This window comes from Numida meleagris, chromosome 6, assembly GCF_002078875.1.
Source record: "Numida meleagris isolate 19003 breed g44 Domestic line chromosome 6, NumMel1.0, whole genome shotgun sequence".
NCBI lineage: Eukaryota > Metazoa > Chordata > Aves > Galliformes > Numididae > Numida > Numida meleagris.
In genome coordinates, this window is record NC_034414.1 from 21,996,898 (window position 1) to 22,020,533 (window position 23,636).

Genomic DNA, 23,636 nt, shown 5'->3' on the forward strand with positions numbered 1-23,636 from the left:
ATGAGGAGAGACACTCTGGAAGCCTAGTAATACACTGAGATGGGGTGGCAAAAAATTTTTTTTGCAGCCTTCTGACAACCTGAGGTAGTCTAGAAGCATGGGATTAATATAACTTTTCAAAAACAATCAACAAACTGCAGTCAGGCTTGTTTTGTTTCCTATTTTCCATCTGATCCATTGAATTGACCACTAATGAACACACAGGTTCCTTTTGCAAGTTTTTTGTTCTGTTTCCTGAGCTATGTCTGCCTTGCCCTGCATTGCTGTCTGTATTTCAGACCTCCTTCAGCAGTTCAGCTTCCTTAACTTGTGATCTTCAAATTGGGAATTTTTCTCTTTTGAGACCTCCTAATTTTCAGGCATGTTTGTGACCAGCTTGTGTCTTCTTCCCGGTGCGAATCTGAGCTTTTCCTTTTCTGGTGGTTATACTTTGTGAGTTTATGAAGAGCAAACAAAACACTTTGAAACTCATCTCCCCGAACAGGTAACTCTTAATCATCTTAGCAGCCCTTTTTCAAAACTGTTCTCATTTAAATTACTTAAAATGTATTATTGCTTTCTGTTATGATGGGAAACGCCTCATCGGTCCATTTTGTATTCAGCCACTGCACCTCAGGTACCTCTCTTCCATCACTTACAATTGTCACCTCAACTCCAAGCAGAGTTAATCTCAAGAGCATGGCTTGGCGTCTGGTACTAACACATCACTGGGCAATATCTGGTGGCATTATGTTTTTATTACTCAGCTCTATAAAGTCATCTCACTCTATGTGATGGCATGCTGTGATCCTTTTTCAGTGGTTAGGTTGCCTGCGAATTTCCTCAAGCACATTGGTCAGTAATAATGACACCAAACAAGATCTATGCTTTGATCAGTCACTGAGGAGCCTACGTAAGTAATTTTTTTTAATCCTGATGAATTACCTTTTTTTTTTTAAGACACCTCCCTGCCAATTTTGTGACAATATTCTAAGATTCTTATGTTCAGTCTCAGTCACCTTCATAGCAGTAGTTTCCTATAGCTGTAACGTAAAATGGTTTTCTTTTGCCCCGTGAGTTTGGAGCGTTATCCTTGTCTAAACTGATGACACTTTGTTGAAGCTTGGCACAGCTTGCCTTTTGATTAAAAATGGATCGCGTGTTGCATTTGATCCCAGTCTCTGCTATTTTTTGTGCTCTTGATTATTCCAAGAACTTGCACAGATTTGAGTTCAATCTATCTATGCTTATTTCCAAGCGAACACGCAAAAACCTTCAGCTGATGCCAATCCTGAGCTGTCTGATCTTCAGAACTTCACTGCGTTTATCCTCTGCTAGAGGCAGGAAGACCAAGCCACGTCTGTGTGTGTGCTTTCTTGGTGCAGTCGTGCTTAGTGTGACAGTGAGCATCTGTCACATATTTCTCAATGAAGAGCAAATGAGAACTTGTTTTTTCCTAATACTAATGATACACAGTAAACCTTGTGATAACCCTATGGAGCACAAGGCAGTTACAGCTTTTGCATATGCTTAACTCGACCAGGCTTGCCTAGGTACTCTGGACAGCTCCCGTGCTGTTGCAGAACCGAAGTTCAAGGCATTCCTGGCATGCTCTTCAAGTCCTTGCTTGCTAGACTTGAAAGGAACACAGTTCCCAAATCTGTGACAGGGTGTCATGAGAGCTTCGTAGGCAGGAGAGAAGAGGATAGTCCTCTGTCCCCAGCACACAGCCCTTGGGCAGCATGCCCCATGACAAAGATTTGAGGGCAGTGTGGGTGAAAAGGGGCACCTGGGGCACTGGGAGGTGTTGTACAGGAGCAGCAGGAGCTGGTGGTGTGTAAGCATAGCCTGTGGCTTTCCTGAACTGCTCTGTGCTGTGTTCTTGTTGAGATTTCTAGATTGCTTCTAGCTCTAGAGTCTAAAGAAACGTGAGGAGCGCACTGCCCCCAAACCTTTCTTGCTGTAGTTCTAGATGAAATGGGAACTTGTCAGTGCTGTGATATTTATAGAATATTTTTTCTACCCACAATCCTAGCTCTTAGACACAAGCTGTTACCAAGTAAGTGTGTGGTTCTGGGAATTGAACCTCTTGCTGTAGCCTGTCTTTTCAGAGCCTGACCATTAGGCATTAGCTGCTTTGTGCAGGAGAAAAACCTTAATGTGAAAAAAATATCCAAAATTTTGACGATTTCAGATTAGATACAGATGATCTTCCTGATGAGGCTTCCTATTTCAGCAAATTAAATTGGGTATAGAATTGAAGTTTGTGTAATTCCTGCACCAAGTTTTCTGTTTTTATTTAATAAAAATGCAGGGAGTTGCTGCCGTCTTATTAACTTGCAGCCGGCATGCTTATCTTCTTTGTTCTTTGTTAAATATGAGCTGGCATGTGTTAGACTGCGTTAGTGTTCACTCTTTGGGACTTCAGTGGTTTCTAAATTTGGCATTGCTAAGCCGGTGCCCTGTTTGCTCGAATCAATTGGGGCTGCTATTTTTAGCAACAAAAGGGAATTGAAATAGCAATTTTCTTTCCATGTAATAGATCCCCAGGAGGAATACTGATGCAAGCTCTCTGTCATCCCATATTCTCCCCCTCCCCAAAAGCACTCAGACGAAAGGCAGCTGTCACGGTTTGCGGCTGTATTAATCTTTAATCAATCGAGTGTTTTATGCATTCAGGTGTTCAGGGAAAAAAGGGTCACGACGAGGATCTGCCTAGAATAACTGAGCACTCGTGCATGGTCTGTGCAGTCAGGACTCGGTGGGTAACGGCAGGGAATAGACAGAGTGGCTAAAAATAGGATTTGCTTCCAGTGTTTCTCCAGTCTATTTTTGATGCTTGATTTTGATAAGGTTGATTGGACTCTTACTAAAAATAGCCGTTCCTAGCAAGTTGAGGACAAAAAGTAGAATATTTTTAACCAGCACAGACTAAAGTACTTTTGTTGGCTGGAGATAATCTAGCAGCTTGGTATTGGTCAATTGCCAGTGATTTATATAAATCTGTAATAGATGAAGCACTGCTTGATGCCAAGCAGGGATAGTCTCTCCTCCTCTTGCCAGCTTTTGTTTTCCCCAGGAGCTGTCATATTCTTAATATAGCCTCTGCGTTTCGTAGCAGAAGAATCTCGAGTCTTTAGTTATTTATGCAGTGTACTTCAAACCTATGCTAAGGTTAGCTATGCTAGAAAGTTTCTCTGAACTGTCTGCTGAAAAAAGCCACATAGCTTCCTGGTTTATTCCTGATGCTCGTTTCTGCTACAGGAGGATGTTGTGCAGGGAAGAAAGAACCTCATTGTTCTTCAGAGTCTGTCCTGCAGGGCAGAGGCTGCTGTCCTGCGTGAGTGGAGAAATGACTGGGAAACTCCCTCTGCAGTGCCATTTTGACAACAAATTTGGCCATCTCTCGTTGGGCAGGAGTGGTAGCTGTGCTGCTCTCCTAGAGATCAGGTTGTTGGCTTAATTTGTTGGCGAGAAGAGGACAGTTAGACCCAAATTACAGGACTCACGTCTTCCTGGAAGGAATAATGTGGTTAGTGGTTTGAGCCCTCCTTGAGTGCATCTGCAGTATTTTTAAGGGACTCCCAAAAACTCACACTTTCCTTAATGAAAACAGGAAAATAGCCAAACTTAAATGAATTTGTAGTTCTAAGAGGCTAGTAGAGAACACGCCCAACAGTCATTAGTGCAAGGAGTATGCCTGGTGCTGTTTGCTAGCAGCAGTATGGATACAGTATTCCATGCTTTATCTCCACTAAGCATCTCTGAAAGCTTATTTTGCTGTAGGAACCATGTGTTAGTATCTGAAGGCAGGCTTGATCTCTAAGCTTTGTCTTCCCTGTCGTCTAACCTTGAGTTGGGGAGTCACGAATCTCTAATCTTGTTTCAGCGTGATTGCTCTGCAGAGCTGCAGTCGGATTCTCTGCGCTTGCTGCCGCTCGCTCTCTCTGTATAAAAGCTGCTTCTTGCTCATGTTGTGAGGCAGAATTTCTGCATGCCTGCCTCATGCCTTGCTGCAACATTCTCTGCTTTTGTTTTTAAGATATCCTGGGTGAATAAGGAGCAAGTAAAAATATTCTTTCAGGGCCTCAAATATTCACTTCATTTGATGACCAGACTGCCATGGTCATGCTTTTGCTCACCTGTGGAACAGCAGTCACCTTTGTAAGAGCAGGTAACGCTTACCCAGCGTGCCTCCCGAGAGGAGGTGCATGTTCCCTAAGTCACCTCTTCCAAGGAAAAGCAGTAACTGTTTCTTGCTGAAAACAGAAAAAATGTGTGGGTATAGGTTCATTGCCTGCACTGATGCCTTATCTTGTGTGTATTGAGCAATGGAGTTTCTGAGGGATGTGGATGCTACTTGCAGTGTTCATATATGGGTGACCCTTCACACGCCTTCTGAGTGAAGTCTGGTTTTTAGTCCCTGAAGTTGTGTACCACTGGGCATATTCATCATCTTAAGAACTGAAGTCACTGACTGCTTAAACGGTGTGTTTTGTAGGCTTGGCCAGTGGCTTACAACAACAATGGAGTTCTTCCATTTCAGTGCAATACCAGGCATGCCACTGACCGCTGAGGTCATTCGTCTTTGCTGCCTTTGTCAAGGGTTGCTTTGAGTTTGGCACCACCTAGGAGATGACACAGGTGCTTATGAATTGCGTGTGTTGTACATGTGACGAGCTGTGAAATGGGCTGTGTGAAGCATTGTGAGGCAAAGCAGTTAGTTGGTGGTAAGGTTTAGAGAATGAGCTGCATCTATTGACAACTAGTCTGGTAGGGGCAGCTGTGGTGGGGTTTCTAAATTTAAGATAGCCTTGTAAGAGCTCAAAGATAATCTGAATAAACTCACAGTGGAAGTTGTGAATTGATCTTTTCACCATCCAGGAAGCAATATTCTGGCACGGTCTTTCAGGAAAATATGCTATACTGACCTAAAGCAGAGATTCTGATTTATACAAGTGGTAAGGATAACACTGCAACTGAAAATGTGAACTGGTGTTCTGAGTTCCTGTGCCAGTGATTTGTTAGTATATATGTAGTGATAACTGAAAGGTCTTGCATCTGTTCTGTATTTGCCATAGTGTACTTAATACCATGTTTTAGGAATTTTAGTTGCTTGTAAAATTCTGTAGTTAAATACCGATGATTTTATAGAATAATTTGTAGCGTTTTTCGTCTGCCTTCTGAGGATGTGCTGAACATGGCAAACAGTGCTCCAAAAGACACTGATACCTCTTAGGGAACCGTAAGGTTGAGGTTAGGAAGGCTTTCTTCTCCTTTCAAGGCTGGCAGTTTGGTGGGACCGCTGCACTTTCTGCTGTAACATGTGTCAGAATACTTTCCACTTCCAGCTAAAATCCATGTCAAGATCCTCCTGATCTTTTTTTATACTCTTCCTATGGTATTTCCTATGGTCAAAGATCAAATGACATAAAATTGCTGCATGCTTTGTTGGGTGGTGTGGATACACGAGTATTCGTTCATTCACTTTTATGTGGATAATAACTATTAAATGAATAGTGTTTGATTGCTGGGAGCTGGAGTTGATAACTGAAGTCATCTCACTTACTTGTTCTGATGAAATAGGAGGCTTGATGTCGCTACAGCACAAACAGAAATATGTCCATGTTCATTGTGCAAATTCGTTTCAAGTTCATGTTCCAATGAGACCAGTCATATCTTTGCATGTGTTTCCCATCAATGCTCTGGCTGCCACTGAAGCTAACAGCATAAAATACAAAGCTGTTGAATAATAAACAAAATGCGTTCGTTGCTTTTCTGTGTAGTGCTTGCATGTGTTTTCTCCCTGACCCCCAGTTTTGCAGAAGACAGACACTGTTGGATGCTGGGTGCGTGGATCTATGATTTTGAGTGTCAGTGGCTGTGTCAGTAGGAGAATGAGAGTAGAGATTAAAGCTCAGGGGATCCTATAGACAGGAAACATTTGGATTGTCTGATACCTCTGTGTTAAACATGCCTGACTTCAGAATTGGAACTGTTATTGCTCAATTGCACCATGAAAATGTGTTGTTGCGTTGTGTAGGAATATTTAACTAACTACAGAGCTTGGGAGAAGATTTTGTTTCCAAGGTAAACACACTTGAATACCAGAGTGCTTTTTGTTTCAGGACCTAGATACCACACTGGAACTTCTTTGCCCATTCTTACCTTAGGCTGTATCCACTGCCTTGATGGATTTTTAAGTCACTTACATTTGTGTGGTGTACACTAGTGGTTATCATCAGGGGAAGATGAGTGTAGACTTTTTTGCCTGAAATCAGCAAGTGCCTTGCTACCAGCTTCCATTCAGACCAACTTTAATTCAGCCGACTCCCACACAAGCTTCCTGGGCATTCTTCTCACTTCTTTTCAGGAAAGAGCATATGGCTGAAGTGGGAAGCTACTACAGCTCGTCTGACTACTGAGTAAATGTGGATAGTCACACTTAGGAGCTGGTGCAGCTTTCTTGTGCAGACAATAACTAATTCCTACTCTGCTTGCTTTGCCTTCTTTAAGCTCTGCCAACTGCAGTCTGTTTGTAACTTCTTTGCCGGGAGGCAGTCTGTAGAAGAAACAGAATTTAAAAGATTAATCAACACTTGGAGTTAAACTGGCTTCAACACGTCAAGGTGATAGTTAAAACTGAGTTAAACTGGTGCAGCTTCTGTACATAGCTGGAGTGGTTAAAACTGCAATGCTTGGCTTCAGAATGGAAGCTAGATGTGAATGTAATTACTATGAAAACTGTAAGTGTGCAAGAGTTATCAAAACCTCTTTTTATCATCCTCCCTATCACATTCATGGTGCAGGTAATCCAAAGTAGGGAGGAAGATAAGACAGTTGAACTTTGACTTCTGTGATGTTCATCCAGCCAGTTGCCTTCATCCCACCTCTCTTCGTTGCTTTCAGAACATCCGATGTAAGCATTGGTCTCTGCTGTAGGAAGTACCTGTTTGGGCAGCCTTCCTGACCCAACCAGCTGCTCATTAGGATCCTGGTCAGTGGTAGGGGAGGTCTGTGGTGTTGTGCTGTCACAACCTATCACAGTCCTCCTCTGCTGACCTCAATGCCAGTATAGCTATTGGTGGGAAAATCACTTGCTCAGACTGGATGAGAGCTGAGCTAGGCTGCTTCTCTTGAAAGGCTGTAGGAAGGGAAGTGTGGCTTGAAAGTGTTTTCTCAGTTATAGCACAGTGGAAAGCAGTCCTTCTAGTATGCTTTCTCTTCAAGATGGTATGGGAGCTTGGAACAGGAGACAACAGTATCTCTTTCAAAGTGAATCCACCAATAAAATGACAGTGTTAGTGCCTTCTAGTGAGAAGATGATTCCTAGCTGTGTTCTTCGCTTTTGTGTGTATGCCTTTGCTTACAGCAGAAGCAAAATCATAGAATCACAGAAAGTCTTGGGTTGGAAGGAACCTTAAAGACCAACCAGTTCCAACCCCCATGCCATGGGCAGTTTTGCCACCCACTTGGTCAGGTTACCCAGGGCCCTTCAACCTGGCCTTGAGCTCTTCCAGGGATGGTGCATCTGCATGATGCACATCAGCTGGGTGTATTTTTTATAGGTGATGGTCCAAGCATTTTTTTTTTTAATTTTTCTGGTGAGATTTTACAATGTTTTCCATCAGACTAGTTTACATTTCTAAAGTTCTGTTTTGGAGGCTGCTTTAATCTCTGGGTTACAGATTCTTGCAGTGTGAACTAGAGCCTAAAAAGGGAGGACATGTCCTGTTACTCATAGGTCAATCGGAAAACCCCAATCTCCAACTGCTTAAATCTCATGCTCCAACCAATTCTTTTGCAATCTACTTAAGCATTGGATCTGATAAGCGAGACAAATATCTGGGATTGCAGTCGTGCTTGCACTCTTAGTACTAAGCCATTGAAGTGCTGCAGATGCTTTTCTAAGTCCCTGCCTTACAGAGCATACGCTCTCAGCTACAGTTGCTAAAGGCTGAACAGCTAGTGGTGTCATAAAACTCAAAATACTTAGAAATGCTGAACTTATTATCTGAGAATAAAACTTTTAAGTCCATGAATTTTGAATTGGAAGGAGGAGAAACTGTCCACAAGTGCTAGGTGGAGGGAGCTATTCTTCAGACACCTCACTAACTCTAGAATGAGAGAAACAACTCATTTCAAAGATTCACTGAAGTCAAATGTTGTTCAGTCTGGGTCAACTTAAAGTATGTCCAGTTATTGTTCTAAGAGTAACAGGTACATTTTCTCTTCTCTGTGCTCTTGTTTATTCTGTTATTTTGTTGAAACAATAATAACTGTGTGATAATACATAATACGAAGCTTGAGATCAGCAGTGCTGAAATTGAAGCCTGATAGTCCTGAAACTGAAGGGATGGTACCATCTTGCAGGGCTATCATGCTCTGTGGCTAAACGGGTGTCACGGTATTGACACAACTTGGGTTACAGGCAGGTGGGCTCCTGTGAATGTATTCTTGATTTCTTCTCCAAGGCCTTTTTCCATCGTTTGGACCACTGCTCAACCTTTCTAAATTTGGATTTCTATCTTTAGCAAACCTTACTCATACTTGCCTAATTATAGTTGAGTAGGAATTGGCAAAACAATGTGACACACTCACATGACCTTCTGAGTACATTTCACAGGGGCTGACAATGCAGCAGGTAGAACTGATCACTAGCCATCACATCCTGTGTGTGCGGTGTATGCTAGCATACTGGTAGTACGGTTTTGTATCTTCACTGTATTGGAGCTATGACGTCTTGCAAATAAACTTTGAAACTAGGGAAGGGATAAATGTATTTGTGTATACCTTCATGTAGGGTCATCTGTAAATCTAGCTTGAGTCAGGGATGTTACTGGATCTCATTCTTAGGCTGTTATTGCATTGTTGACTGGCCATTCGAGCTAGAATAGGACCTTTGCTGGCAGCTTCATCACTTGTTATTATGTCTGCTTATTTATAGCTAGCGGCAGAGAAACTGAAATGGTTACAGCATTTCCTAGCTGTTATTACTCAAACAGAAGTATTTTGGCTGCTGTTTGCATTCCAACTGTTTTGGGTGATCCGCAGTGACTAATCAAGCCATCTGCAAACACGTTTCCCTCTGCTGCCCTGGGGGGAAGCCGCTGCTAGATGCAGTGCTGGCTGCACACCTCACTTGGCTGTGCTGGGGTACGGGTGGGCTTGGGAATTGAACCAGCGCTCCCAGTTCAGTTTTCTGAAGCATTAAACAAGCCCTGTTATTTTAGGCATGCCTAGGTTCAGGGCTAAGCAGTGGAAGCATTAAACAAGCTGTCCCGATTTGTCTGAGGGCAGCCGGATAAGTATGGTGTGTTCTGTAGCCACCTAAGGGAGAGCAGAGGTGGATGAAGGAGTGGAGAGCTGCATGTCTAAGAACGTTGAGGTGTAGGAATTGGAGTTGATAGGAATGAATAGTTGAGAGAAGGAAGTGATGCTGAATGTGCTTGCTCAAACAGTAGTTGGGAGAAGCGTATTGTGGATGAAGGAGTTGCTGTTTAGTGAGTAAACTGAGATGATCAGCTACTGTGTGGTGAGCCCTGGAATAATCTGTCAAAGTAATGGCATGTTGAGTCACTCAGTGATTCTCAGCATGTGGAAAAGAATCCTAGAAAGACTTGAGGCTTGACACAGATCCCAGTCCGCCCACAGGTGAAAAAACTTAAACTCTAGTTATGCAACCGGCTGCTTTGGTCAGTCAGACTTGCTGGTGGCAAGGCACCACAGTCACAGGGATCTGAAAACTCCTGGAGAGTCTTAAACAGATGTCTTCTGCTTTGAGACGTTCTGTCCATGTCATAAAATCTTTGTTTTATTGAATTCTTACAAGCTTTAGGATGCTTTTTATTTTACTGTGTACTTAAACCAATTCTCAACTTAGTTTTAATCATCATAACTGAGTTTTTTTTTTCAATTAAATGATTTTTAGAAATCTCTTAAGACGCGAAGCTTTGGAAGTAGCATAGCAGGCCAGAAAACTGGCATGAGAAGAGATGCTGAACATGATTCTTGAAGCAACTATTAGGCACATAATTCTTTCTCTGCATGGAAAGGGTAGTGTGAGCTTCCTGAGAGACCTTTAATAAAATTTCAAGTTGTACACCTATCCCAGAGACTGTGTCTCTTGGCTGGAATAAGTACTTCAGTAGCCTGCTAGTGAACACTTACTGCATTTATTTCTATGAAGCAGCTAATGGATATCCATCTTTCTTTCCTAGTGGTCACAGGAGCTACTGATGGGATTGGAAAAGCCTATGCAGAAGAGGTAAGAATTCATATTGTTTGGAACTGTCTGGATCCTTGGCAAGATGTCAAGCGGCAGGCCTTGCCCCTTCATCTTGTTTTAAGATATGTATGTGGAGATTGAGGTCCTTTGTGTTGCTTCCCTCAGGTGACTAGCTGAAATTCAAATCTCTTTTCATTTCTTTTATTTGTGACTTCTTCTACAGCACTTACCTTGTCCTTTGGTTTTTACTTTTAACTTTTTTAGTTACTGTAATTATTTCCCCAACCCTTGGAATTTTCTTTTGGTATTTCCAGGCACTAGCTAAATGGCATTTCTAGCTGCCTGCACTGTGTTGCAGTTATTCCCTATAGTTTATGAAGTCTCTGAAGCTTGGGCTTTACTTCTATCCCTTGTACTGTGCTTTTGCTCTTGATGGGTATGCAGTTTCCACATATAGTACTGCAGTGTATTGTTTTAAGAGAGAAAGTGCCCATTAGTATGGGGTAATTTAGCCTGTGAGCCCAGAGAACATCATGACAAATAGTGCTGACTACTGCAACTTCTAGCAAAAATAACTTTTAACTCCAGCATCAGTATCAAAGTGAGCCTGTTTGTACTCATTTTTGTCTTCTCTGAAACACTCGCATGATTGTGTGAGGGGTCGTCTTTTCAAGAGTTTTCTGTTTTGCAGGGCTCACAGGCCTTGTTAAGGGCAGTCCTTGCCCTTCAGACTCCCCTTCCATCCCTATGTGCCCTGCCACACACACATCTTACCCCAGACTCCTTCCTGCTTTGCAGATAGGAGCACTCAGCCCTACTAAGGGGGGAGGCTGATGTCAAGAGCACCTGATTCTTGTGCAGGGCTGACAGCTCCTACATGCCAAATTATGCCAGTTACATGGCCCTGAAGCAAATTATGCAACACTTAAATAACTGCCTAGAGCAAGTGGAAGGAGGTTGTTGTGCCCAGGGCATAGTACTACTGGGAGGAAGCCCTCTGATGTGCGAGATGCCCCCCTGAACATTGTGGGATGTTGGTTTCAGGCTCTGTATGTTAGGTTATCGTGTGAGTGAAACTACAGCTTTGCTTTATGTTCTGCTGGTGTCTGTGAGAGCTAGGCTGCCTTTGAACACAAATATGTGCTGCTAGCAGACCCCTGTTACATGTACCCCTAGTAGGAAAGCTGATTGCAAGTATGAGACCCTGATGGGAAACATGGGCTGTTTCAGCTTCTTTGCTGGTGTTACTGTTGGCATAGAGCCCCCCAGAGGGTACGAATAAGTCATTCTTGGGCTATAGAATAAGACGTATTTTCCCCTTTGAATGTTTAGGTGGATGATGGATGTTTAATTACATCAAGCGAATAGAGGGTGAAATATGAAATACCCTAAAAGATTTCTGTCTTTCAGTTAACTCAGTTAAGGTTTGTCTGTATTCCTATGGCTGCCAGCAGAGGCTTGATTTTCTACTAGGAATTCCCTTCAGGTTATAAATGCCACTGGCATATACAGCTGCTTGGGTACTCACAGCTGTGAATATAATTGTGCTGATTATTTCCTTCTCTTTGGAGGAGTTGAAGTGAAAAATGCAACTGTTGATATCTCCTCTTCAAAAGTTTAGTGTTGTCTCTGATTATTGGTGGGAGATTGTTAGAATTTTGTGAATTCCCTGGCTGTATTCTGCTTTGGTTACTTTCCTTCTTTTCCAAGCAATAAGCTGCTTTTACACTTTTCATTCCTGTAGTGATAAGATCTTTATTCCTTGCTCAACATTGATATCCTTTTCATGACTGGACTACCCCTTCATGAACAGTTGTGCTCTGATAAATGCTAGTGTTCTTCTCTGCTCAAGTAATGCTTGCTTTTGGTTCCAAAGGAGCACACTTTCTTTTTTCCCTGTTTTTTAATAAGGGTATACTCAGGACTTGCTATTTATGGCCCCATTGTTGCTGCACTCCTGATTAGCAGAAGTGAACAGCAGAAATTTCATCTTGGATGATAAACTACAGGTTGTGATCCAGTTGAGTGCGTGATGATGCATATCTGCATCTCTTTAGTACTGCTCTTGCTGTGTACTTGCTCTAACAAGAGCTCTAACTCTGCTTTTGGGAGAGCTGTCAATCACATTCCTTTCTTTCTTTGAGAGAAAAAGTGTTAACAGCAGCTATGTTTTGCTATCAAAGTGGAAAATGTGGTAGTTACTAACATTGGATTTATGGAAATTAGACACCTACATCCACCAACTCAATTTAGAATGATGATTTTCACTTGCATCAATTAATCCTTAAGCTACAGAAGCATCTTCGCATTGTGGTACTCTAGATTAGTTTTTGTGATTATTTTAAGGTCTTTTCATTCAGTGTTTTCATCTCACCAGGGTCATCAGCCAAAGGTCCAAGTTTAATGGCAATTTATTTACAAAGCAACTGGATCTTCCTCATTCCTTATGTAAAAAAATGTAATCAGTTACTAGAACCTCAGAGGATGACTTTTGCTCTTTGGACAGCTGTGATTTTTTTCAATTCAGTAGGCCTCTGTCAGTGAATATTCAGAGACTCAGCAGAACTCCATCAGGTTACATCAGTCAGTGCGCACTGTGTCTTTCCTAAGATAGATTATTTCTTTTAGATGATATCCATTCCTAGTTGCAAGTTGCTTCTTGGACATTTTTCATGTTCTGTACTTAAATGATTCCTCTTGCCATTTGGTTTCCATTTCCAGATTTGGGATGAGCTTCTCAGCGCATCTCTTCAGTGTCAATATGGCAGCAGTTTCCCTCAAGTTGCTTTTGTGGTGCAAGTTCTCAAATTTGCTGAGAGTCTGCTAACTTGATGTAGTGATGTGAATATACTTGATCTGCTTTTGGGACCGGTACAGTTCGGCACTTTTCTGTAAGCTGAGGTGTACTTGCCTAAAGCAATCTGTGCCGGAGCTCACTGCTGACAGAAAGCAAGCTGTGTGTCAGCAGTCTAGGGTTTGCACCCACGAGGAGCAGCTGTAGGGCTTTCCTGCCCCTTGGCACCTCAGCTATTTCACCGTAAGCAGATTATTGTCAGGTCGTCCTCAGTATCACAGGCAGAGATACCTTTAGGTAAACCTTTTGCCTTTGCTTTCTTGATCCTGTGGAATGGGAGAAAGCTATCTTAATCCCTTCTTCTCTTCCCACCATCTCCAAAGCCTACTGCTTGACTTTATGAAAAAACTGTTCCGGTAAGCTAGCAGCCTATAACAATAGGATACAGTGTTTTTACTTTTCACTGGAATAGGCATTTACGATGGAAAGACTGAATTACCCAGCAATGGAAAATAAACAGATATGTAGCTGTCTTTCTGCAATCTGTTAAATTGTTAGATCCCGTTACAAACGTGCAGAGTTAGGTCTGATTTTATGACCAGGATATGCCCTGGCCACAGCTTAATTTACGCACATAGCTTCCCTAAAGGGACTGTGTGAGTAAGTTGACCTTTATTACCTATGAACAGTGCAAAGTAAGAGTAGAGCCTGAGTCCTTCCTAAGTGAACTGCTAAAGGAAAGAAGCATTGAGTGCACAGGTAATTTTGCAACGCAGGTGTTGAAGTGACCGTGGATATCTTAACTGGGTATTTTGAGCTTAACTATGGATAGTAGCTTCTTTGGTGCAGAAGTGTGGAAAGACTGTAAAGTAGCTGCTTTTGCCTTTCTATTGTATACATGTGCTTATACACCTGTATGGAATGACAAAGAAGATACTAAGTTTTTCATGAGGGAAATCAAGTAAGAAGTGTATGCAAGTACTTGTCCTCTTCTTCCCCTCCATATTTCTTTATGAAACTGTAACTCTTCAAACATGCTGGTCATTGTTACAGTATTTGACAAATCATGCAGTAGTTAGGATACTGATTTGGAAGTGATTTACGACCATCCTTATGTCTCCTGTTTTTTGCTTTTTCAGTTGGCAAGACGTGGAATGAAAGTGGCTCTAATCAGTCGGTCAAAAGAAAAGTTGGACCAAGTTGCTGGTGAAATAAGTGAGTTGAAAACTTCTTCCTTGCATTTTGCATGCGTGCTTATAAATAAAATAAATGTGATTGCGTGTTACTTTCACACAGGCTGATATATACAACTCTAATTAAAAACTAAAAGTTTGTTCTTGTGCACAGCGCAAACATTACAGACGTAAGTGGTAAAGGCCTTGCTAAATAATTTTGCAGATGTTCCTCCTTATCTTCTGAGAACAGTAGGGTTTAATTCTGGTGATGAGACGCTGGAACAGGTTGCCCAGAGAAGTTGTGGATGCACCATCACTGGGGCAGGTTGGATGGGGCCCTCAGCAGTCTGATCTAGTGAGTGGCAACTCTACCCAGGGCAGGGGGGTTGGAACTGGATGATCTTAAGGTCTCTTCTAACCCAGGCCATTTTGTGATAGGATTCTATGAAAATGTACTTCTAAAACTGTTAGTCTTGCACAAGAACTGCCAGCCAGGCCAGACTAAAATACCACTGATTGTCATGATGGGCATCTGAAATGATAATGAGGAGAGAAGCATGTAGTCATTACTTCACCTGAGTATTACCTCATCTTAAAGCAAGTACGATTTCATGGGTTTCAACCATGAAGGTGGTTTCTTTTGTTATACAATGAATAATATAAGGAACAAAGTGTACAGATTTATTGTGAGTATGAGTGATTGTTTCCCTCCTGCTTCTCCAGTTTCATTTTGTTTTGGATAAACTACTCAAAGATCATTGTAAAGATCTGTGAGATCTATTAGGGTAGCAAATGTTTATAGTCATAGGAATATGGGGAATGTATTAATGTGCAAGTTTAAGAGCCTGTGCTAGGAATTGTTCCTTCAGTAAGCATGTAGTAAATGGTTATATACAAGAATAAGGGAGTGACTTAAGTGTTCTAATTGCAAATGTAAAATCGATATCTGTATGGGGTCAGTTAGTTTCCTCGTGTCTCTTGCTGACAAATGATTTTCCAACTAGAGCAAAGTATAACTATAATGCACAAAAATTCTTATTGTAATCTACATCTCTTTTATTAAGGCAGATTTAATGCAAGTTTATTAGTTTATGCAGAGTATGTCAAGATAAAGGCAGAAATGTAGCCTTGTGTGTAGAGCTTTTTGATAAGCAGGAGTGGGAGTCGTGTACTATAAAGCATGTTTCTCGGCATAATGATGTGGGATAATGAAGGCTTTAAGATCTTTCTTCTGTGTTACTTGTTTTGCTTAGACTTTCCTAAAATGGTTTGTGTATATAATACAGGTAACTGTAAGAGCTGCTCTCTTTCAGAGGTCAAAGCAGACTTAAGCCAAAATAATACAGTTAAAACTTCTATTGAATTTGTTAGCAGCACCACTTTACTACAAAGTGTAATCTAGAAGTAAGTGTACACAAACTGTCTTGTACTGTTGTAGTGGATTACTTAGTCTAATGATAACTAAATCACTCATGGGCTTCAACTTGTTTAATTGATGACTATTTTACTAGTTTGCTGAGAAAAATAGGACATACAGTTCTCTTTAAATTAGTTTAAATGTCACTGTATGTAACTTTAATGTCTGTTGTAAGATGGCATATGAAACTGTTTTCTAGAGAGAAAAATCTTTGTGTGTCTATTTAGATGGTAAAGAGCATCCTTATTAGGACTGAGATGGCATCAGATCCTACCTTCTAGTTTGGAAGTAATTGTCCCTGTTCATTAGTATCCTGCATTTAAGAATGTCACTGCAGTGTCTGATCATACTTCTGAAACACTAACCTTGTCAACACTGTCACAGGGTAAATGCAGCTGTACAGGTTTCGCTGCTTGGGTAGCCTGTGTGAGTACAGAAGCTTACTGCAAATACTGAAGTTGCAGCTACAGTCTTTTTGGTGGTAAACTGCAGCAGCTGGGTAATAGTTTGCTGCCTATGTGGGCACATAGTTGCATTTCTTACTAAGCTGCATACAGGTATCTTCCTAAATAAAAGCTGAATTGCTAGAAGTTATCTACAAGTATCTTGTTCTAGAAACAAGTGCTTTCTTAAGCATGAAGTGACAAGCTTCCTGAAAATGGTCATAACCCTTTCTGAACCAGTCTGGAAATCTCCTTCTCCCTGGGACTTGAGCATGATGCTGACAAGACAGATAAATCTATTGCTTTGAGCTTTCAACACTGAAATGATGGCTGCTGAGAGAGTTTTGCAGATTAGGGAAAAAAAAATACATCTACTTCGGTGGAGCCGCCTGTAATACATAATTACTGTTAGGCCTCACCCAAACACTTTTCTGCTTTCTTTCCTAAACGATTCTGAAATGAGATGACTCATATTGGGTTTTCAGAATATTCTTTTGACAACACTGAGCTACTGAAATGTATACCTCGTTCATTGTAGCATATGCTAAAGGATTAGGATAGTCTGCATAATCAAGCAAATCTGAACAGTGCTTTCAGATCCTAACAGGCTTTAGCTGGACAGCAGTTTCTTGTAGGCTCATGTGGTCTCTGCAGTCTGTTCAGATGTTGCCATGTATAAGGTGGGCATGTATGTTTTTGTTTTCTTTTTTTTTAAGCATGAACACTATAACTACTTGGATGTTTCCCTTGCAGGTTCCTAAGGTAGCTTTATGCTTATTCTCAATGGTCCTGCAGACCTGAGCTTGATCATGTCAAGTATGATCCTTAATCACTTGAAGGAGGAATTGCTGTTTAGCTCTGGATAATCACAGGTCTTTGTATTGCATGAGCTATGTGTGTTTTCTGTTCCTTCCTTGTTTTCACTGATCAGAGTCCTGGCGATTCTAGCAAAGGGTTAGATGCCCTCTACCACAGTGAGAGGGTTTTTGAGAATCAGCTACATTTATTCTTTTCAGATGAATCCTTTCTTGTGCTCTTTGAATATACTTAGATTAGGAGTGACATGTGTACAAAATGCAAGTTGCATAAGCACCATCATTAGAGAAGTGCTGATAGGTCTTTTTGAATGGTAAATGCCAGATGACCTGGATGTGATTTTGTGTGTGTGCATGCACACATTGCATGGGCTGTACTGGTGTTACAAGAAAGCCAGGTGTTCTGAACTTATAGCTCAATTTGAGCAACAAAAATTAGTAGATGAATTACAAGCAGTTCAAGTCTCTGAATTTGTTTGCAGAATGCTTAGGTGCTGTAGGATTTCCCATAAAAAGGAAATTCTCCTTTGTGTTCCCACAGAAATAGGGCTTAAGTCACAGAATGAAGAAAGGATTTTGAAAATTGTTTTCAATGATTGTGGACTGCCTCTCATGGAGTTTCACAGTTTTGTTAATCAAAAAGCATCATATACGAACGCTCGACTTTCTAGATTTGCTCTACAAAGTTCTTGGTCTAGTTTAGTTCACAATACATCAGTATTTCAGCACCTTTTAAAGGTGTCTCTTGTATTATGCTGTTAAACACCTTCAAGCGTTCAGAAAGAAAACCTTTCTGTGAATGGAGTCAGTCCTTTGAACACCTTATAATGAATATTCCCTCACTTGCTGTGTTCAGCAGTGAGTCTGGCCCAAGCCATCTGGGGTTCTCAATGCCAGCAGCTGATTCAAGAAGTATCATGGATTTGCAAGCAGAAAAACTTCAGTTATTGCACTGTTGCCAGCAGGTATGTTCTGAGCAGACTTGGGAAGAACTCCAAAGAAAGTCACTTCTTAGGGGCTGAAATATGAAGGATGTAGTGAAAACTAGCCAAGTGGGGAGAATGCTGTAAAGAGAGTTTTCCTTTACGGAAATTTGTCAAAAGAAGAATTTGGTCTTGGTGTACATTGTTAGCTGGTGGCTGAGCAGGACAGGCAGTAGATTGTGCATGAGCTGTGAGGAGGCAAGAAAAAGCAACTCATTGTCATTCTGTCTCTAATACTATTCACCAGTTACTGTCTGTCAACGGTTTATGGGCGTTCGGCCTGGTTCCGGGACAAATGGGATGGGGGACCCACGGACTCACACCCCAGGAAAGGGAAAAGGGAAAAAAGGGTAGGGAGATAGGCCTGAGAGCAAAAACAGTGGCAACAATCTGAGGAGAAACAAACTAATTTACTAAATAAGATATCAGAAGGCAAAATAACGCACTATAATACAATATAATTACAATTTAAGCTGATAAATCCAATACAATGAGGGAGAGTATCCAAAATTAAAGTAGGCCTTCCTCGAATACTGATGATAAGACGGCTGGGGAGTGAGATGCTGCTGGGACGAGAGACGGGCGGAAAGAAAGCAAGGTCTTGTGATCTGTAAGTTTTTATCTTTCCCTCTGACCAGAAAATGGTAACAGAGGAGCAAGGTCCCCTGGGGAATGTAGTAGTCCTTCTCTTCTGAGAACTAGGTACATCCACTACATGATGTTATGATGTGAAATACCAATAACCGAAAATCATAAAACCATGACAGCTGTCCAAAACATTATTGGTTTTGTTGCCGAAGTCACTAAATTTTAGAATTAACTTGATTCTGCTACATGTCACTGCAAAACCTTCTATTAAAATTAAAATCTGCACTTGATGACTATTTACTTAGCACATAGTGTTCATGAAGTTGCTTAACCATCTTGAACTACACTGTGATCCAGATACTTCAGCTGCATCATAAACTGAGAGCTTTCATCTTTAGACATGGGATTTATCATGCTCACACTACCCTTTGGTGTGACTGCAAGTAAGCACACAGAAAGAATGGGATGTGGTGCCAAAACCAGAAACATTACTTCTCTGTTTCTTAGGCAGGTGGCTCTCACTGCTTTTTTTTCCTGCTTTCTTGGTAACAACATAATGGGTGGCACTCTGGAGCAGACTTGATATTGACAACTTTTGCTCATGCCTGAAGTGTTGCTGTTGCTTCCTGATGCAAATGGCCAATGACCTGCCAGGGCAAATCTGTCCTATGCAGGATTTCTCCAGGCGCTAGCTCAGCTGTACCTGCCTTGGAGTACTTTGCCATGTGATCTCTGCCCTGTCACTTGAGTTTCCTCCTCCGGCCCTTGTACATCCTATCCACCAGCTCTGAGATGCAAGGAAGAACATTTAAACTTAATAGGGGAGGCTGTAGAACAGACATACTTGATCTGAGGAAGGAGACATCATCTTACTTTCCTTGCATGGGGATTGACAAGGTTCACTTTCCTGAGCTTAATTTGAAGGCTAACTGTGTCTGGCAGTTATTCTGACCTTTTGTGATCTACTTCAAGGTAAATTAATATTTGCAGCCTTCCATCATTTGAGCTGGCTTTGGCTTGACATACTGTATCCTCCAATGTTTCTTGGACTTGACAAAATTGCTTCAAATATTTTTAACTTTATTAATACACTGAGCAACATTTGACATGTTGTAGCATAAGAATCTTTGATTCAGAATGAACTCTTGGTCTTTATGTTGGAAGGGAGTTTTGCTGGGATGGAGTGAATATAGTTTCCCATGAATTTGCCTTGAATGGGATCAGCCGCTTACTAAAGGAGCAGTTGTTAGTGTAGAAAGCTGAAGGAACATTCAAGCTGAAGTTGCTATTAATTTGTCAGTAAATAAAATGGATGAGCCCTGAATACAGTCAACATATCATGAAAAGTTAGAGCGATCAGGAAGAGAGCTTCTTTTTATTGTGGTGTTGTTTTTTTGTTTGTTTGTTTGTTTTTTTTAGGAAGCATTCTGCTTCTGTATTTTCTCCTTCCAGGCCCTCTTTTTTTTAATCCACTTTTCTTGTTTTTTTTTCTCATTGAAACGTTGCCCAGGTTCATGTGGAAAAAAACCCAAACAACTGAGCAGAATCTTTAAAGAGAAATATTTTCCAGATGTGCAGCAAACTGCAGAATGCAGTTGTAGAACAACTCCACCCTTTGGGGGAATGTGGAGGTAGCAGCAAGGTAGGAAGAGCCGAGAGTAAAATGTTGTACAGGTGACTGGTACGTGTCTTGTGAAAAGACTTGGTTTGCAAACCAGCTGTCAGCATGCAGAGTAGCAGACTACATTGTCATTGCTGCTTTTAAGACTGAAAACCAGCTTAAGAAAGTTTAGCAGGCATATCGTGTTATATGCATGGTAATAAGTGGGCAGTGCTTCTTCACACCTGCTAAGAGTGAGTTCCAGAAGAACTGGAAGCGTGCTGACCATGAACCTCCCTGTGAGGATGTTTCTGTGCACGATTTACTGCATCAATCACTTTCAAACCCATTCATTCCAGGAGAAGGAAATCTGTAAAGATTATTTAAATGTGAACTATGTGCTTTGGGTCTCCTTTACTGAGTATGAATTACAGCTTAAGTAGCCTCTTCGACTCCTTAGATACTATGTGTACCGTGTCTGTGGGGTCAGGAGTAACTCAGTGTCCCATGGATGTCTTGAGCCATAATGTTTTAGGTGCTAGGTAGTTGAATCAGTGGTGCAGGTGACTTGCTCAGACTTTAGAAAACTGGACTGAAGAGGCAGGAGGAATTGGTCATCCTGGCAAATGTTTGGATCACTGCTGCCTCTGCTCCATAGCAGTGGAGTGGGGGAAGAGCTCACATTTTCTTTAATGTGCAGAAACTTAATGACTATCTCTACTGAAAAAAAAACCAAGCACCTGTTTGTTACATACACTTCTGTGGATGCCAAAAAGCAGAGCTCTTGCGCTGTTCTCCAGGCCATTAGGCACCTTGTTAACACAAAAGTTGCAATATATTGCTTACCACTTTCAGCATAATGTAAACTTAGTATTACACGGAAAATAAGGACTAGATTGTTTTCACAAGTGCAAGTCTGCATTGCAAATCTGTTTCAAGGCAATTGGTAGAAATCTGATTTCCTGAGAGATGTAAAATTGGGACTCCTAAGAGGCTCTGACCCAAGGAGAGCACTGGGTGATCCAAGCAGTGGTGTCTCCTGTACAGCTTTGCTCTGCAGGTGACATTTTTTAGCAAGTTGACTTCCATTACACCAAGCCCTTTATGTCTGTCAAAGCTGTAAAAATCTGTAGCTCTAAAGAAGTGTGGATGGTCACTTCTGTGTTTTCCAGGAATATGCTGTGGTGAGGAAAACAATTAATGCCAGTTACTAGTTCACAGAGAGAGGAGACTCAGTTGATCTGTTTTTCACTACAGATTCTTTAGGAAAAAAAAATCATGAATATGAGCAATAAATGATGTTAAGATGGTTCAACTAATGACTACGTGTGTGCTGTGCTTGCTCCAGACTCTTAGCATGTGCCTTGCTTCCAGCGCTCAACTGGGCGCTATGCTGCTTTCTGTATTTTATGCAATTACTAGACTAATTAACAATGTATTTTCCCTTGCAGCTAACACTTTAGAGAACCCTGAAGACTGTGCTTTCAAGTTCCAGGCTTTTCATTACACTTTTTTTCAGCGGATGCCAAACCCGGATGAAACTATCAGAGACTTAAATAATAGTGAATGGCTGTGAAGTTGCTGGTTTCAGTTTGTACAGTGACTGACTCAACTGTCCCAAAGCTGCCTTAGGAGCAAGGGCAGATTGTTTTGCGTCTGGGGGCACATCTCCTTGCATTACCCAGAGGCACACTGCAGCAAGCTGGATGGAGGGGTGTGTGCAGTGAGCATTGGCCGTGCCTGCGGACATAGCGCTGCCAATGGGAAGTGCTGGCACAGCTAGGCTGCGCAGCCCCAGCTGTTTGCATGTGCAGCTGCTTCCAGGCTGCCTGGTGCCATGCTTTCGGTTAGCTCATATCTAAGGCAAGCTTGATTTAGGAAAGCTTACAGTATTGAGCATAAAATTTGAGTGAATGGGCTCATTGATTGATCCTGTGTGTTGCTAAGAATGTTTTTCTGACTTGATAAGTGTATCTTAGAGACAATAATACATAGTAGCGGTTGAGTCTGAGGAGCAGACAGTGACAAGTGTTAACAAAGTGTACTTCCTTCCTATGTTTTCTAGTAAAAGTACTGTTCATACAGATTAAAAACTTAGATGTCCCATGTAGCTCAAAGGTTTGTGGACTATGGCTTATAGATCCATCTTCTGCTGTCTCAAAGCTCAGAAGTGAAGAACTGATTTGTGTATATGTACTGAAACTTGAAGCTGTTTAACACATTTTTAATGTTTTAAATGAGGTCTGATATTTCTTACCTGCTCTGCGCTTTTATGTGACTAGATTTTTAATGTATCTTAAAGTTTTTGAAGGATGCTGTATGTATATTGTGCAATTAGCGCACTATATAAGGAATTCCCTGGTAGTGTTGCTTCTGAAGTGGAATGAGAGGAGTCTAGATCTATTCTTCAGTACTCTATCGAATGTCTATACACACATGCTTATAAAATGTGTTTTAACATAGCGAATTATGTTGAATTGTAGGTAGGCATCTCGTTATGCCATGCGGAAATGGATACACTATGGTTTTCCTGCATAATGACTTCTGAAAAGCTGGGTGCAAACAGAGCTTTTTTTTAGGTACAGCTTAATTCAACTTTTTATTATTTCTTAGGTGACCAGTACTCTGCTTCAGAGTTTTATAGAGAAATCTGTGACTTATTGTAGGACTTCTGTTTGGATACCTAACTGTTATTGCATATCTGCTGCCCTTCTGAACACCCACGTTCTCTTCCACTGGGTCTCTGTGCAGCTTCCCTCTGGATTAGGGTCAGCAGTGACTGATGATCATCTTCTGGGCTGGTCCTGTTGCCACTTGCCCAGAAATGAATAGTGTGATCCATCCTTCAAAAGAAGGACTGATACAGCTGCAAAAATGGGACATTCCCTGTCTTCTGATTCAGCTTTTTTGGTATTCAGTGTGTTAGTGGACTTGGTAACTGAAACATGAATAAAATGCAGGTGGCAAAAGAGCCCAGAGTCTTTGCTCTAGATGAACTTTTCTCTACCTGTGCTGCTGTGATCTCATTCCTGAAAGCTGTTGCAGGTTCTTCAAGGTTTTTTGTTGTTCCCCCCTGCCCTCCTCCAAATAAATGTCCACATGTGTCTTTGGTAATCCTGTATTACACTGTGACTGCTTTTTGTATCCCACTTCAAAATATCTTACTTGATGAAGTCCAAGGTATTGAGAAACTTAGAGCCGTAGTTAACAGCAGATTTCTTGCAATCTTAAGTCCCTACAAAATGATCAGAAAAAGTGAGTTCTTGTTATACCTGTCTGATTTTAAGAACCTTCTACGTGACGCATAGTGTCAACAATTTGTACAACAAGTTGCTATTGCCAGTCTAAGTATTTGATGGTCCTTCTGGAAGACGGATTTGGTCCACACTTGACATTCTATGTGCTACTTCTGTGAACTTTCGAAGTCTTTATTTGTGAATGTGGTTGAATAGGTTTACTCTTAACCAAATTTTTCTTACGTGTATGCTGAAGAGTGGAGAGCTGTTTTTCTTCTCCTGCCACTGTTTTGCTTATTTCTTTGACCTTTCGGAACCTAAAGACCAAGTGAAACCACTTTTATGTTTTTGCAGGCAGTTTCTTTACCACATCACCGT

The 23,636-nt window shown here is 41.4% G+C and overlaps 1 protein-coding gene across 1 annotated transcript in view; it reads left to right on the plus strand.

Moving 5' to 3' along the window:
• The window catches only part of HSD17B12 (hydroxysteroid 17-beta dehydrogenase 12), a 76,750-nt gene that overhangs the window by 14,230 nt on the left and 38,884 nt on the right, over positions 1–23,636 (plus strand). Inside the window, 2 exon segments of the mRNA XM_021403767.1 lie at positions 10,200–10,246; positions 14,141–14,216. Of these exon segments, the coding sequence (XP_021259442.1) occupies positions 10,200–10,246; positions 14,141–14,216 (123 nt within the window).